We start from the raw sequence: 15,522 nt of genomic DNA on the forward strand, positions 1-15,522 counted from the left end.
GATAAAAATTTTCATCAACGACAAAAATAAAACAGAACAAGGAGACATTACAGTGTATTTACATTTATAATGTTACCAAGGATTTCATAAAACGTGTAAAGTCATTTTCACCTTAAATGATTATTATAATTAAAGTGATTAGAAATGTTTCTTGAGTACACTGAAGACTGGAGTAATTGCTGCTCAAAGATACTCAATTTTGCCATTACAGGAATAAATTACTTTAAAAAAATATATTACTGTGCAGCCTATCTCTATATGTGGCGGAATTTATTGAAATTCTGGAAAATAAGTAATTAGTATTTGTTTTGATACGGAAAGTTATTTATATCAATGGTAAACTTACCTAATCTGTTTAATAGATCTATGAGCCAAATATCTCTATGTAATTACAGGTGACAGGAGTTTCAGCACAACCAATAGAGAGGATTTCCCTTATTACAAACCAGATGGCACTCCGATTGTGTGGCATGGAAGAATCTCCACAAGAGAAAACAGGACTTGCCAGAGATGTTCTCTTTACAAGCAGGACTTCCCTGCTCCAAAAAGAATCTATGTCCGGAGAAATCAGGTCGTCCCTCATCCTGACAACCTGGCAATCAACACTTCACTGAGGTAAGTGCACTACCCTTGAACCTGCATTCAGATTTACTTAAAATCTTAAAAGAATATGTTGAAAGTGATGAACTTAAATCTGTTTTATAGAGCTGAATACAAAACAGTGCAGAAAGAGGCTTTTCCAGGCTGGGATGTGTCTGTGCACACGCGCCCACCACCTGCCCGTCTTGAAAGAACAGCTGTAGCTGACAGTTGAAGGCCAGAGAAAACCGTCAAAGTTCATTTATACAATGGATGCATAAATAATTAAAAAATCTTCTTTAAATCAAGCATTTGTGTTATTCAGCTTTACTTTTTATCTTTCTCCTGTATTACATGACATTTCATATCTTTAGAAACTCTGTTTATATAATATACTTTGTTTATTGTAATATAAATGTATTTAAAATGTAAACATAGCATATGTATGTACACATATATATACAAAGTTGTTCTAAAACTAAAATGTTTTCTTGTCTATCTTACACAGTTTCCACATAAATATTAAGCAGCACAACTGTTTTCGACATCGGTAATAATAATAAAAAAATTCTCACAAAAAAAACTAAACAAAAAAACAATAATGTGTGCTGCATCATTTAATCAGTGTAGAATTTGTTCTGTTAACTAAAATTGTTGGTTTTGAAATGGCGCTGATGAAAATCAAGACAATACACATTTGTTAAAAAAAAGAAAAGAAAAGTATGTTTCTTGTACACAGTAGGACTGACAACTCCACACAAACATCTTGGTTTTTGATGGAACACAAAAATGTTCCACTGCAGTGTGTGCAGGTGCAGTGATGAACTGTACTCATCTCAGTCATTTCAGTTTTTATATCATGAATCTCTAAATACGTATCTGTAGCTACATGTCTTCCACATTACACTTGTATGCCATCTCTTGGACAGCTTTCTTATCGGCTATCCTGCTGTACCACTTCTGCTCAAAACCATTGGACCTAAAGGATCAAAGAAAAAGTTATTAAAACCATTTTCTGAAGTTTGCATTAGTTTGCTCATTATATTTCAAACCAGCTGTCACTCATCAAAACCTCTTACCTGTCAACTCCATCCCAGCGATATCCTGGCATAATGTTAAAATGATTCAGGGGTGGTGGTGGACCTTTGTAATGAGGTTTTTCTGGAGAAACAAACATTAAAACACAAATTATTAAGATTAGTACTGTGGTCTAGGCTTTTGCTAAACAAAGTAATAATTGTCAATGAGGTGTCAAAGCCACTAAACCCTTTCTTATCTTGGGTAGTGACTTTAAATGTGTTTTGAATCCTTCATTGGATCAAAAGCCACCGAAAAAAGTTCATTCTAAAAAAGGACGAGCAGGGGTTTTGTAATGATCTTAGTTTATTTCATGCCTGGAGAGTAAGACAACCAACTGAGAAAGATTACACTTTATTTCCATTCTTTTTCATTAGTCATTTTTAAGAACTGATTATTTTTTAACATCTCGACTGGTCCTTGCCATATAGAAACAAGTGATATGTGAGATCATCGCACCACCATATAGCACCAACATATAGATGCCCAATATCTAAATCTTGGCATTTGAATGCTTTTCTTTTATACCGCCAAGAATTTTTGCAATAACTCATACAGCACCAATAATGCGAGTGCACTGGATCAGTTGTTGACTCAAAAAGCAGAAACTGCAGTATTTTATGCAAGACAAAGAATCTACATTTCAAGAAATAAACCAGGGGGTTTTCCAAGTACTATTAATATTGCAGCTCTTAAAGACTCAAATAATGTTTTACAACTGACCACTAAATCTTTTAATAAAACAACGAGAGACTACTATCAACTAACTTCCTAGAGAACATTCCACTGCAATATTTAGGCTGGAGGAAGATAGAAACACACTGTGTGAACACATTTCTAAGCAGAAGGTTAAAGATGCCATCATGTCACTTAAAAGTGGGAAGTCGCAGGACTTGATGGCTTCGTTCCAGAATTTTATAAAGAGTGCAGGGACATAATTGACCAGCTTCATAAACATGTTTATACATTCCTTTGAATCAGGATGTTTCCCATCCTCACTGTACCAAGCAAACAATCAATTAATTAAAAAAATATAGACCCTATATGGAACATTCCTCTGATTCCTCACGGTGATTGCCTGATGATGAGTGACAGGTATTTGCTTGTGAGAAGACGTGCTACACAAGTAGGCTTTTTTAAATGAAACTGACAAGAGGTAAATTAATTTCTTCTAAGCTCTTCCAGACGTAGGTGCTGCTTCTAGGGCTAAAATGCTTCGTGAATTACTCTTATTAAAACACATTAAGAGTCTAAAGTTATGACTGACATGGAAATTATTTTTAGGAGTCTCTCTTAAATTCGTCAGTTAGGAGCTACTTGTAGCCTCTTTTAAGTTTTTGTGAATGCGGCCCCAGGTAAAAAAAATATATGCTCATTTGAACAGTATGAGAACAGTATTTGAATGGTATTCTCTGGTTGTAAGTGGCTTTGGATAAAAGTGTCTGCTAAATGAATAAATGTAAATAAAAACATGTAGGCCTAGATAAAAGGAAACGTATTAGGCTACAGGGGGTCAGGAGACCTAGAGAGTTGAAATAAAAGTTTTTTTTTGTGAAACTATAAGAATTGAATTTATGATATCATTAGCACAGGCAACATGATTTTTTTTAAATATAGTTTCTTTTTTTATTAATTTTTTATTATAAAAAATGTGGCAGATATTTAGGCCAACGTACATGGGTGAAGATTAAAATATTTGTCATTATTTTATCTTTGTTACTTAAAAATCAGAACAAAGATATTATACAAATAAAGCATTTTATTTTCAGGTACAAGAGATGTATTTAGCAGGAGCATTAAAACAAATTACACTGATTCCTATTAAAGCAACTGTATTATTTTTTTTTCAGTCAAGAGTATTGAGTGATTTTTCTCTCTGTGTTTGGTGTTTTAGTAACATAAATGGAATAATTCACCCAAAAATTAAAATAGTGAAGAAAAAAAAAACTGAATGAGTTTCCTTCTTCTGCTAAACATAAGTTATTTTGAAGAAGGTGGAAACACAAACAGTTGCTGGTTCACAGTGACTTCAGTATGTTTTGCTACAATCTAAGTCAATGTGGACCAGCAACAGTTAGTTACACAGATTCTTCAAAATCTTCTTATGTGTTCGGCTCAAGAAAGAAGTTAATATAGGTTTTGGACAAAATGTGAGTGTATAAACAATGACAGAAATTACATTTTAAGGTGAACTATCCCTTTAATTCACACAGCAGCATGTAGCCTACTGTCCCTTTAAGACCTGCGTGTATATCAGTTGTTTACTTTCATTTTAGACATAACCAAATGAGTCTATACATAAACCTTGTGTGTTTTGACAGTATTAGCACAAAACATTACTTAGAAATCAGGCACAGTTTGAAGGGCTTTTTTGTTTTCGTGCAGCGCTTTGATTGGGCTCAGAAAAAATGTACGTAAAAAAAGCACACGAATGAAACGTTGAAATAACCAGTAAGGATTTAAAGCAGATGCAAAAAATAGTTTGTGAATAAGTGCAGTGTCCCTGAGTAACTCTAGCGCCGAGTTAACACTGATGTTAATGTCACAGTATATTAATTCCGCTGAGCCAGAACTGCAGCTAATGTGCAACAATATTTCTTCAAAAGCAGATCGTGGAGACATTTTTATCGTTCACAGCCGAAAATATTAATATACTACCCTCGGCAGAAATCGAGGAGCAGACCGGACAGCAGGGGCACTTTAGCGTTGGACCTCAAAGTCGCAAGTCGCAGAATTCTCTGACTTAAAAAAAAACCTGTTTCAGTCAAAATCACGCTGTTCTGCTCTCAAAGCACTTCGATCCCATACGCTGTTCTGGGGTGGCAAAGCTCATTTGTGCGTCCCTTGTGGACACGCTACTATTTTAAAGCTCTGCCAGGTAAACATTTCATTGGTGTTCTGTTCTCAAATAATTAACTTTTTTTTGGCGCTCTGTCAAACAGCGCCAAACTGGATTTTTGGGTTGGGTCAGACCCATCAGCTAGCGATGGAAAATATGCACAAAACAATCAACTTTAAAAATTTTATTTATCATCAGATGGACAGTCCATTTCTCAGGGGAGGCATGGCTTAGCCTATCCAAGGGGAGGCACTGCCTCCCCCAGCCTCCCTCTAGACACGCCCCTGCTCACAAATATTAGACATCTTATGGGCATCGCTCAGTACTGCTTTACAACTCAATGTAAAGCCATGGTAATTTCTATGGATGCTGAAAAATCTTTCGCTGTACTCCATGACCTCTGTCAGGGTCAGAGCTAAAAACATTTTTTTTTTTTTACACTCTTTATGCACCAATAATTTAAAAAATAATCAAAATTAAAGAGGAAGGCCAGTTACTTTATACATTTTATCTAATGCAGAATCCTCGGTTTCTTGGGGATCTCTGTTGCAACAATATAAGACAAATACACACACACACACACACACACACACACACACACACACAAAGTTGTTCTTTCTATTCACCAAAAAATCCTATATTATGGTTTCAACAAAAAAGGGAAGTTTTCAACAGTGATAATAAATGTCTCTTGAGCACCAAATCAGCATAGGATCATTAGAAGGATTACATCACACTTAAGACTGGAGTAATGGTGCTTAAACTTCAGCTTTGCCATCACAAGAATAAATCACATTTTTAAAACTTAAAATAGAAAAGTTATTTTAAACTGTAATGATACTTCATAATAATAATTTGTGATTATTGCCTTTGCGATTAAATTTGTTATTTCCCTTTTTGTCATTGAAAGGGGGTTTCCTGATGTTGCTGATTGGCTGCAGGTTCAGTAGTCGCTGAAGTTGGACGATGCGGAGTTGTGTGTGGCTGGTTGCAGTTGAACAGGCACTCGAGGTCAGACTGGGAGACACAGCGTTACAAAACTTAACTCAGAACACGAAACTCTCAATGGAAAGAAAAGAAGTAAAGTTTGACGAGACTAGGTGGTGTTTCTTTTCATCGTGGCTAAGTAGCAGCAGCCATGCAGTCTGAACTGTGCGATAAAAGTGATGACTAAAAGCATGACTAGGAGCAAAAGCTAAAAGCAGGCTAAAAACCAGCATGACTAATAGCAAATGCTAAGAAGCAAGCTAAGAGCAAAATTTGATGGTGTCCTGAGTATTTAAATTGGCCTTTTGGCCACACCTCAAATGTTGTTTTGACCAATTAGATATTGTCTTTGTGCTTAAGACTTTCTGGTCTTACTGTTATACCATGGCACAGTACGTTTTTCTCTAACCTTTTTCAATTTGATGGGAGCAACAGCTTCTAATGTATTAGAGAAAAAAGTGCCCATGTTGTTAGTAATTTCGTCTAATTCATGTGTATTTTTGGGTACACATAGCAGTTGAGATAAATCAGGCAGGTTATTTGCGAATCTGTCTTTGGTGGCTGGAACAATAGTTCTGCCCAGACGGTATCGCTGCGACATATAGTTAATATCAGTTATAAGCAGCATGCACGATACAAGGAAATGGTCTGTAACATCTCCGCTTTGAGGTACAATATCTATAGCAGTAAGATCAATTCCATGCAATATAATTAAATCTAGTGTACTGTATGATTATATTGATGAGTTGGCCCAGTGACATTTTGCTTCAATCCAAAAGAGTCCTAATGCATCATTTGTATTATCAACGTGAATATTAAAATCTCCGACAATTAACGCTTTATCAACGGTAACCAAAAAGTCTGAGAGGAAATCAGCAAATTATTTTAGGAATTCTGTATACAGCCCTGGTGGTCTATACACATGCATCTATGTTCACATCCAGAGGATTTTTTTTTTTTCAGGAAATTTCATTTGGACTGAATCACTTCCTCTAATCTGCAGCTGCACGGCATCTCATTCAAAAGACAAACAATCTTAACCTCATTTCTTTTTATAGGCCAACTTTGTAGTTTCTGTTTCATATTTTCATTTGTTTAAATTCATATACAAATTATAAAATTTTTAATCAACAGGTGATTATGTGGTTTAATACTAAGGCTTCACAACACAAACTTGTGCTAATGCTCTGTTAAAAAAAAGGGAAAAAAGAGCGGATAATGTTACATCTGTGATTGTGAAGCTATTATAGTTAACTGTACCAATTCAAATAATGCCAAAGTAATTTTAAAGATGTCAATAAGACGATGAAAGTGTGGGGTACAAAGAAACTGTAAACTGTCAAACCTTCATTAAGATTTTAAATTTGAAATGAACACACTCTGCTGCTCTCTGTAAGCTGTGTAAAAGCTGTTTCTGGACTGCTTTTTTCATAAGAAACAAAACTTAATGTTTGGGGGATTTCCATCTTTTTGAGGTGTGGCATCAATATATTCCCCGCCTCTAAGCAACTGTTTGCACAGTTTGAATTTGTCATCCAAGAGGTAAGCATCATGTTTCTCTAAACTTTTACACAATATCGACAAACCTCACAGCACCTCTTTAAACAACAGCAGATGGACGGTTTTGTTTGTTTTATGTAGATTTAAACATGTGGGCAGAGGATGATTTGTATCCAGGTGTGCCATGTCTCAACAGCTACACTGAGCCTGTAAATGGTCAAATATACCTGATGTATCATGGGACCTCTCGAAATGCTGCACAGCAGATCATGGCCTGTGGCTTTCGCCCGTCTGCAAATGGCATGCTTGGACGTTGCGTCTACCTCAGCCGAGATCTTAACAAGGCCAGCAGATACCCACTTAATCTGCCTGAGCATCAAAGAGTTGTGATTAGAGTGCGGGTCAATGTTGGAAGAGTAAAAAAAATCCAATGCAGAAGACCTGGCATGATAAGGGGTACGACACTGCTTGGTGCCCTCCTAACTGTGGCATGGTGCTGAGCGGCCTGGAAGAAGACTGTGTTTGGGATCCAAACCGGATTCAGATCATTGATATAATTTACCCAAAAGTGCAGAGTGGCTATTATTAAAAAAAAATCATGAAATAGACAATAGAAATAGAAATGACAAATATACTGGTTATTTTTCATGTTTTAAAAAAATAAAACATTGCTGTCAACTTAATCTTTGCAGTGCTGAAGTTGCAGTGCTTATTTTTATTTTAAAGATTTTTTTACACATTGTATTTTCATGCCTGTTTTGAAAATCAAGACTAAAATCAAGGTTGTTACAGAATTGTAAGACATTACTGGAAAATAATATTTGTTTAGTTTACATAGCTCAAATGGTTAGAAAAAATATCTAAGGCAATATATAAACTGTGTTAGTTTAGGTATTTTTGTCATTTAAAATTATTTAAATAACTTAAAGCTTAAATTAACTACTGACTTTTTCTGAATTAAATTAGATTTGATTGAACCAAAACTGAAATACAAGTTCATATTATACACTCTACGTATAGTATAATAATATAATAGTATACATATATTTGTAAAAAGCAAATAAAATAAAATAATGTATTCCACCCTATTGATGAACCAGGGACTATATTATCTGGGAATTTTCTTAATAAACACACCAGCAAAACTGTTTTCCACTCATATGCCATCTTCTCTGATTTGTTACTTTTTGTTCCATAGACCTGTCTTACCTCCCACATATTTACATTTCAGCTAAGAGCCGCATCTCTGTGTTTGAACTTCACATTCCACATCTAGGATTAACTAGCTTTAATCATTTTCAGCTCAGTATTATATTTACAAAAATAATTCTGTTTATATTCATTATATGTTGGGAAAAATCTCTTATTTACATGAAGTTAAAAGAAATTTAAATAATAATAATGTTGCTAAACTAAAATACAAAATGTGTTTATGTGTTTCTCATAATCAAATTAAGAAATATTGAAGCACTATTAATTAACAGCGCAGGATATTTCTGCATTGTTTTTTGAGTTTTTCTTATACCTGTTATTTGGAAGTTCCCATATCCCAGTTTATTCTTGGCTGGCTGGAATATGATTTATGCCTGCTGATTTGTAGCGTTCTGTCAGTCTCTGCAGTCTTTTTTTACCCTTATAACTGTAGCTGTTCTGTCCACACTTGAGTCATGCATGGTACTGATTTATACTTTGTAATCAGGAACTTCACGGAACTTCAGCAGAACAGATCAAAGTCTGTAGATGGCATGCTGGGACGTTTCGTCTACTTTAGGCAAAATATTAACAAGACCAGCAGATACCCTTGTGATTAGCTACTTGGGAGTCAAAGTAAAGGTCAATATTGAAAAATTGGCCTACTGAAAAACAGTTTTAAAGCAATGAAAATAAATATATTAAATAATATATATTATTATTGATATTGTTTTAAAAACTAATTAATTACATGATGTGTGATCTAATTAAAGATGCAATATGCGATTTTTGTAATTGACCACAAGAGGGCGCATTTCCAACAATAACAAAGGCAAAGCTTGATGACGCTATGAACCAGGTGACGATGGGAGATGTCGTTTTTAATGCGTTTTCACCATAGCAATGTATCTAAATTGGATAAACGAATCACGATCACGGATGAGGTAATTTATTCGTTTTTGTATTACCTGTATATCTGATCGTATTATTTTATGTAATACCCCTCTCTCCCGGGTCCTCTCTGACGCTCCTCGCACTCGCTCCGAGTGGGGCTCGAAGCCTCGAACCCGGGTCTTCGGCATGGGAGGCGGACGCACTAACAAGGAGGCTAAATGGCTACGTGTTTATGGTTAATGCCATGTTGTTTAACGTGCTCAAACCAATCGCTCTAAAAGTAAATTTGAACGAACATTTGCAAGTAATGACTAAATATATTTTTAACAACACATATCCGATTGTATTTAATTGTACTGCCATAATCTCGGTCACCACACGTGATAAAAATCCTTACCTTAGTACAAAGAGCAATATAACTTTGTTTATAAGTGCTATTATTGGAACTGAAACAGTCCATTTGCCACGTTATGTTATTTTCTCACAGGTAACGTTATTGCTACAGTGACAGAATGTACAGGCATGTGGTATAATTCATATCTATTAAAATCATATTTACTGTAACTATTACGTTACTAGTACAATAACAAAATAAATAATTGATTTGCTTACCTGTCTATCAATACACTCGCGAGAACAGAGTCTCTGTCAAGTCCAAGATTTTCGCGCAGCTCCATCTCATAAACGCCTGGCCGATATTTATCCTGGTTTTATTCCTCCGTTTGTCACACAGTCTGCGTGTATCCGAATATGGACGCTTACGTTTTACAATCGTGATCCATAACAACGACAACCAAACAATACGCGCAGCTATAACATAACCACCACTTCTGATTTTGACCATGTGATATTCAGCTGTGGTGGAACATCACATGGACTTCACCGGAAACAAAGTATAGAGCGGACATTGCGTCACTGAGAGGCGACATTTCTTTTGCGGGACGGCCAGTTATTTAAAATCGGAATTTCTCTGAAATAAAAAATCTTTGGAGACTTTTGAGATATTGTAAGTACACAACTGGAGGAAATATATCACACTGTGCAAGTTATTTTCGGAAATTTTATTACAAAATTCCTCCATATCGGAGCTTTAATTGCAAATTACATTTGTGAAAATACCTCCACAAGATTATTTAATTCTATTTTTTGTGTTAAATGTGAAAGTATACATTAGAAAGTAGACATTACAAATAGTAGCTTTAGAAAGAATTATTTTATTTGATTCAACAAAATTTGTAGCACATAAACTTTAAGGCTACAATTTTTTTCGTTCATGCAATGGAAGTCATTGGTAACCAAATCATCTTTTTTTTCCCCAACATGTTCCACAAAAGAAAGTATGAGGTAGGATGAGTAGGCTAAATTATTACACAATGAAAATCTGTGAATATCTCTTTAAAGTTTTTCCAGGTTTTTTTTTTTTTTTTTTTATGAAATAATATACCATAAAACTCTAAATCTGCCAGCAGGTCGTGGTAAATGTCTTTATGAGTATTTCATTCGATTAATTCAAACGAGTGATTCATTCAGGAGTAAACGGCTCACTTTATGAATGGGCCTTTGAAACATTGATTCACACGATTCATTCAAAATGCAGATTCGTTCAGAAACTAAACACTGCTATGTTGCTCGGAGACACTGTGACTTTAAAGGTAATATTTTTGTTGCCAAATCTGAACAAAAACAGACAATATTGTGTTTAAAATATATCACAATACTGACTTCTTATTTGCACGCGCCTGGACCTAAGTTAACTTCTGGTCTGTGTTGTGTATATCGGTCTTGCTGCAGTGCCTTCTACAAACGCAGTTAAAGTCAAGGTGATGAGTAGACTGAAGTTGGGCTCAGGTGGTTGTGCTGCGGGATGTGTTTCCCATACATTTATTTATTTTTGGAGACTCGCCACAATTTTAAAACTGATCGATTTTCAAACAGGCTTCGTTGAATAAACATTTGTTTGTTATCAAAAATATCTACTCTAGAGGGACTTGGCTGTTGTTATTGATTCTATTTGGAAGTCTACCGGAAGTTAAGTTAGGTCCACAAAAGCGTGCATGCGCAGTAACGTTTGTTAATGTTGTTGCCTTTGAAACCGTCTATAAAATACAACTGCTCATGTGATATCGTTTATCACGTGATGTAATATAAATATTAGATAAAAACTCAAAGGATGTCAGGATTATGGACCTGTTTTGTGATGTTTTGCCCCAGTTTTTGTTCCTGTTTATCCTTATTTGGTCATGTTCCTGTCCTCGTTTAGTTTGGTTATGTTCCATTGTTTAGTGGAACTATGTTCCATGTTTAAAAGTTCTCTAGTCTGTTTAGTTTGATTTTGTCAGGTGTACTCATGCTCTATTTGTGTTGACTCAAACACCTATTGTGGATTCTCTCCTGTGTTTCCTTGATTAAAAACAGTTCTCATTTACTTGGGCCTCTTGTGTGCTTCCTCAACAGTATGACGTGACACAGGGGCATTTTTTCCCCCGATATTTTGAACTTTAAGTTATAACTGCATTTATGGAGTTTTTTCCCTTCATCACATTTGTCAAGAGTGAACCATATAAGATGGTGTACAGGTCTGGGGGTGGGCCAGTGCCTTAAACTGTTTTAAAAACTGTTATATATATATATATATATATATATATATATATATATATATATATATATATATATATATATATATATATATATATATACATAATTTGCACATAATCCCACATAAACAAATTTTATTACATTTGGATTTGGATACATGTTTAGATATTATCAAATGGCTACTTTTTGCATTTATCTGTTTTTTGTTCAATTGTTTTGTTGTTGATTAAAACATTGATTTAAAGTGTCAGTTATTGCATTATTATTTGTCAACCCTATAAAACTTTTTGTTACCCCAAATTACATATAAAAGCCTGATCAGTAGCATAAAACTCATTGAGTTTAAAGAGAAGAGAAGTTAAGGGTTTTTCTCAAAAATGTGTTGAAGTCTTGAGCCCATTCACTTACTGTATCTACAATAACCAACCTGATGGTATTTATTATCTTGACATTATTAGCAATCAAAAATGAAAACTTTTATTTATTTATTTTTTTTTTATCTTATGGTGGTTAATTTTATTTCACAAATGAAGCAAGAGCTATAACACCAGTGATACATTTTATTAAAGATACATTTTCTGAGAAGGCAATAGCATTTTCAAAACAAACTACTGATCAAATTAAAATGATACCTTATATACCATTAAATTATGTTTTCTTTCACACAAACATCAAACAGTGTGCAATTGCAGTGTCTAATTTCAAATTGCTGGGAAAACCATAATTAAGCCAATAAATTATGGGAATGATTTATTTATCTAGACTCTAATGACCCAAGATGTTTATGGTGCATTTCACTGAAAGCATTGATGGCACTGTTGCAGTACAATTGCTTGACATACCTTCATCAACGATTTTAATAGCAGTCAAGAATCTTAAAAATCCTTTAATTGATTGCACACACAACATGTCTTTACTTGTGATTAGACTAGACACGTAAAAAGGCATAAACAAATACCTTCATAGAGGCAGCAATCGGTACTTACTTTATAGTAAAAGCAGAGCAAGTAGATCAAAAAGCATAAAAAAATACTTAAATGTGCTGATAAATCTACAGAGTTACTTTAGTTATACTCAGGAAATATGATGGCATAGCTGGCTGTCTCTTAAAAGGCTTCCCAAAGCTGTGAGATGCACAGAGGAACCAGAAGATTGAGCCAAGGGTAACCCAGTAGAAACACACTGATGGCAGAGCAGGGCTCGATGCTGTCTGAAAGGCAAAGAGAAGTTCAGGTTTAGGCAGAAAAAGTATTCATTTAATTTTACATAGTGCCACAAAACAGCTGCTTTACCCAGTTCCACAAACAGAGTCTTCTGGGTCTTGGTTACTTTACAGATGAACGTTGTATTCTCAGTGACGGTGAAGCTCATAATGGTCAGCCTGAATCCATATGGTTCAAGCTCTGTCACAAACGTGTTGTGCCTGAACTTGGGTTCAGGCATGATTCCAGAGATGTTGGTGTTTATGATGATCTCCTTCTGGCCTTTAGACATGGAGAACTCATAGTCTGTGTGGTAGCTTTGTCTGGGCTCCAGAAGGCAGTCCACTCTGAGGTCATTATCTTCCTCTTGGCATACTGTAATTACACTCTCTTCATCCTGACACAACACTGGGATCATCAGAACTGGAGATGAGAAATCATTGAGCCTGTTAGGTATTCGTCATATCTGCACATTTATTTGGAAAAGTCAAGAGTTCAGTACAGCACTACATTTATATAAGGTGCTCCCCAAAATTACAGTTGTCATCATACGCTCAATCTCATGCCTCCTCAAAACAGACTTTCTCTCTTTTGAGGATTACAAAGGGTGAATCTTTGAATATTTTTCATTTTTGGACTGGTGTTCTTTTCCATATAATATATATATATAGAAATTGTGTGTGTGTATAGATAGATAGATAGATAGATAGATAGATAGATAGATATGTATGTATTTATGTGTGTCTGTGTGTGTGTGTGTGTGTGTGTGTGTGTGTAATTCTTATATAATGCTTAATCAAAGAAAACTAAAAGGGAACTCTATAATATAGAATTAAAATCTATTTTTAGAGAATATATTTGAATGATTAGAATGGTTTTCATATGAAAAGCAACATTCATAATGTTCTTACCTCCCAGAGCCAGACTCCACCCAAACAAAGAGTTAATTGTATTCATTGCAAACCTCTAGACAGAAAAAAGGAAAGAGGAGAGTTAAATATCACAGAACAGAATAAAACCATTTTAACATATATAAATATATACTATTTGATTATATCAAATGTGCTATGTTATATTCAAACAATAATAATAAAATAAGTCTTTTCCCAGAACATGTGAAGGTCTAAATAACCTTCCTATGAAAAGCATTGCAGATAAATTAATAATTAGCTTTGAAATAACTATCTAGAGTGGTCAATAAATCTAGGCTGAAATCTAAAATTAAATAATTTGAAAATATATTTATATAGGAAAGCACACTGTTAAACAAACCTGCATTTTAAAATGTTTAGTCTCCTCGGCTAGGTGGACCATCAGTGAAACTGTGCTCTTCTGACAAAAACAACAGTGCTGTAGCTCCACCTAACTGCCTCACATAGCATTCCACCTAACAGCATGAAGTACTGCACTGCAGAGCAATGCAGCAGCCCCTCCCATCCATGCTGCACTAATGCAATGCCTCAGATCACAACATATGAGAACATCATCACATGAGCATAATATGTCTATTCACCTTCCCCAAGTAAAATACCCTGATGAGAGTCATGAAGGCTTCGATGAGCCCAATGTCATTCTTTTATGTAAAATAGAGAGTGCAATACAGCACAATTTGGCATGTAATTTTCTGGTAGGATGTACATTATCTTGTATATCATTAAAGCTGATCTGCTCTGTTTTATCCTCAATCACAGCCCAAAACCTTTTTTTGCCTGAGCATGCACAATATACATTTACCTTTCAGAGGCTTTATGGTCGTGCTGTTTTAATCCCAGTCTGTGATGTGTGTCTGTGTGATTTAGCAGGACACCTTCTCCAGTGGTTCATCGAGCTTCAGCTCTATGGAGAGTTGAAGGAGAAGGAGGAGAGAGGGAGAGAGGAGAGATGGAGAACCGTATGTCTCCCCCTTTTGAAAGAACTAGAAAATGCTTTTTACTAAATGTTATCCAGAGTTTCCCACAATGATTATTTTTGCCTTGAGCTATCAGAGAACTCCAAGTATAAGAAGTAAGTATTTACAAGATGTTTCAGTATTTATGTTTGCTATTACACTACTGTTCAAAAGTTTGGAGTCCAGTTTTTAAATGTTTTTAAAAGAAGTCTCTTATGCTCACTAAGGATGCATTTATTTGATGAAAAACACTTAAAAAAGCTAAAATATTGTGAAATATTGTTACAGTTTAATTCACTGCTTTCAGTTTTAATATATTTTAAAATGCAGTTTATTACTGTGATAGCAAAGCTGACTTTTCAGCATCATTACTCCGGTCTTCAGTGTCACATGATCCTTATGCAATCATTTTAATATGCTCAAGAAAAATGTCTTATTATTGTCAATGTAGAAATTTTGTGCTGCTTAATGTTTTTGTGGAAACCATGACAAAGTATTTTAGGATTATTTGATTAGTAGAATGTCCAAAGAATAATAAACCTTACATACATAAACATTATAATGTCTCCATGTCTTCAGTCTTAGTTTATCAATTTTGCTGTATGAACAGAGTAAAAAAAAAGTCACATCAGTCACTGATTAACTTTTATACAGCATTTATTATATTAGTTATTGTCAATGTATGGTCAATTTATGGTCTTTTTTTAATTTAAACATTTTCACGTAAAAAATTCCATATTTTAACATTAGTTAATATGTTTTGAATAGCA

General features: G+C 34.7%; 2 protein-coding genes and 1 long non-coding RNA gene across 5 annotated transcripts; 1 reads left to right on the forward strand and 2 right to left on the reverse strand.

The window, feature by feature from the left end:
- Positions 1–778: 778 nt before the first annotated feature.
- LOC127985445 (uncharacterized) lies at positions 779–9,154 on the reverse strand. Of its 2 annotated transcripts, none has more exons than XR_008160659.1 (3): positions 8,508–9,154; positions 1,659–1,740; positions 779–1,558 (listed from the first exon to the last, which is right to left on the reverse strand). It is a non-coding gene; the product is annotated as an uncharacterized LOC127985445 (long non-coding RNA). The 2 variants fall into 2 exon arrangements; XR_008160658.1 differs by lacking the exon at positions 8,508–9,154 and adding an exon at positions 4,315–4,546 and having other exon boundaries at positions 780–1,558.
- gig2d (grass carp reovirus (GCRV)-induced gene 2d) lies at positions 7,105–7,662 on the forward strand. Its single transcript, XM_052587448.1, is given in 2 exon segments — positions 7,105–7,405; positions 7,408–7,662. Coding segments are annotated over 2 exon segments (438 nt in total). The 5' UTR covers positions 7,105–7,131; the 3' UTR covers positions 7,572–7,662.
- Positions 9,155–12,202: 3,048 nt separating the features above from the next.
- On the reverse strand, positions 12,203–14,743 carry LOC127986220 (thy-1 membrane glycoprotein-like). 2 transcript variants are annotated; one of them, XM_052588488.1, is made up of 4 exons: positions 14,599–14,743; positions 13,776–13,830; positions 12,955–13,287; positions 12,203–12,872 (listed from the first exon to the last, which is right to left on the reverse strand). In XM_052588488.1, the coding sequence occupies exons 2-4, from the start codon at positions 13,819–13,821 to the stop codon at positions 12,769–12,771; spliced, it is 483 nt and encodes a 160-aa protein (XP_052444448.1). In that variant the 5' UTR covers positions 13,822–13,830; positions 14,599–14,743; the 3' UTR covers positions 12,203–12,768. The 2 variants fall into 2 exon arrangements, with proteins under 2 accessions (XP_052444448.1, XP_052444447.1); XM_052588487.1 differs by lacking the exon at positions 14,599–14,743 and adding an exon at positions 14,137–14,346.
- Positions 14,744–15,522: the final 779 nt, after the last annotated feature.

Source organism: Carassius gibelio, chromosome B21 (genome assembly GCF_023724105.1).
Source record: "Carassius gibelio isolate Cgi1373 ecotype wild population from Czech Republic chromosome B21, carGib1.2-hapl.c, whole genome shotgun sequence".
Taxonomy (NCBI): Eukaryota; Metazoa; Chordata; class Actinopteri; order Cypriniformes; family Cyprinidae; genus Carassius; species Carassius gibelio.

Coding starts and splice junctions, on each gene's coding strand:
- LOC127986220 (XM_052588487.1), bottom strand. CDS start 14,178: ATGGTCCACCTAGCCGAGGAGACTAAACATTTTAAAATGCAG. Junction 13,831..14,136: donor CTAAACATTTTAAAATGCAG/GTTTGTTTAACA, acceptor TTTTCTGTCTAG/AGGTTTGCAATGAATACAAT. Junction 12,873..12,954: donor GACTCTGTTTGTGGAACTGG/GTAAAGCAGCTG, acceptor TTTGCCTTTCAG/ACAGCATCGAGCCCTGCTCT.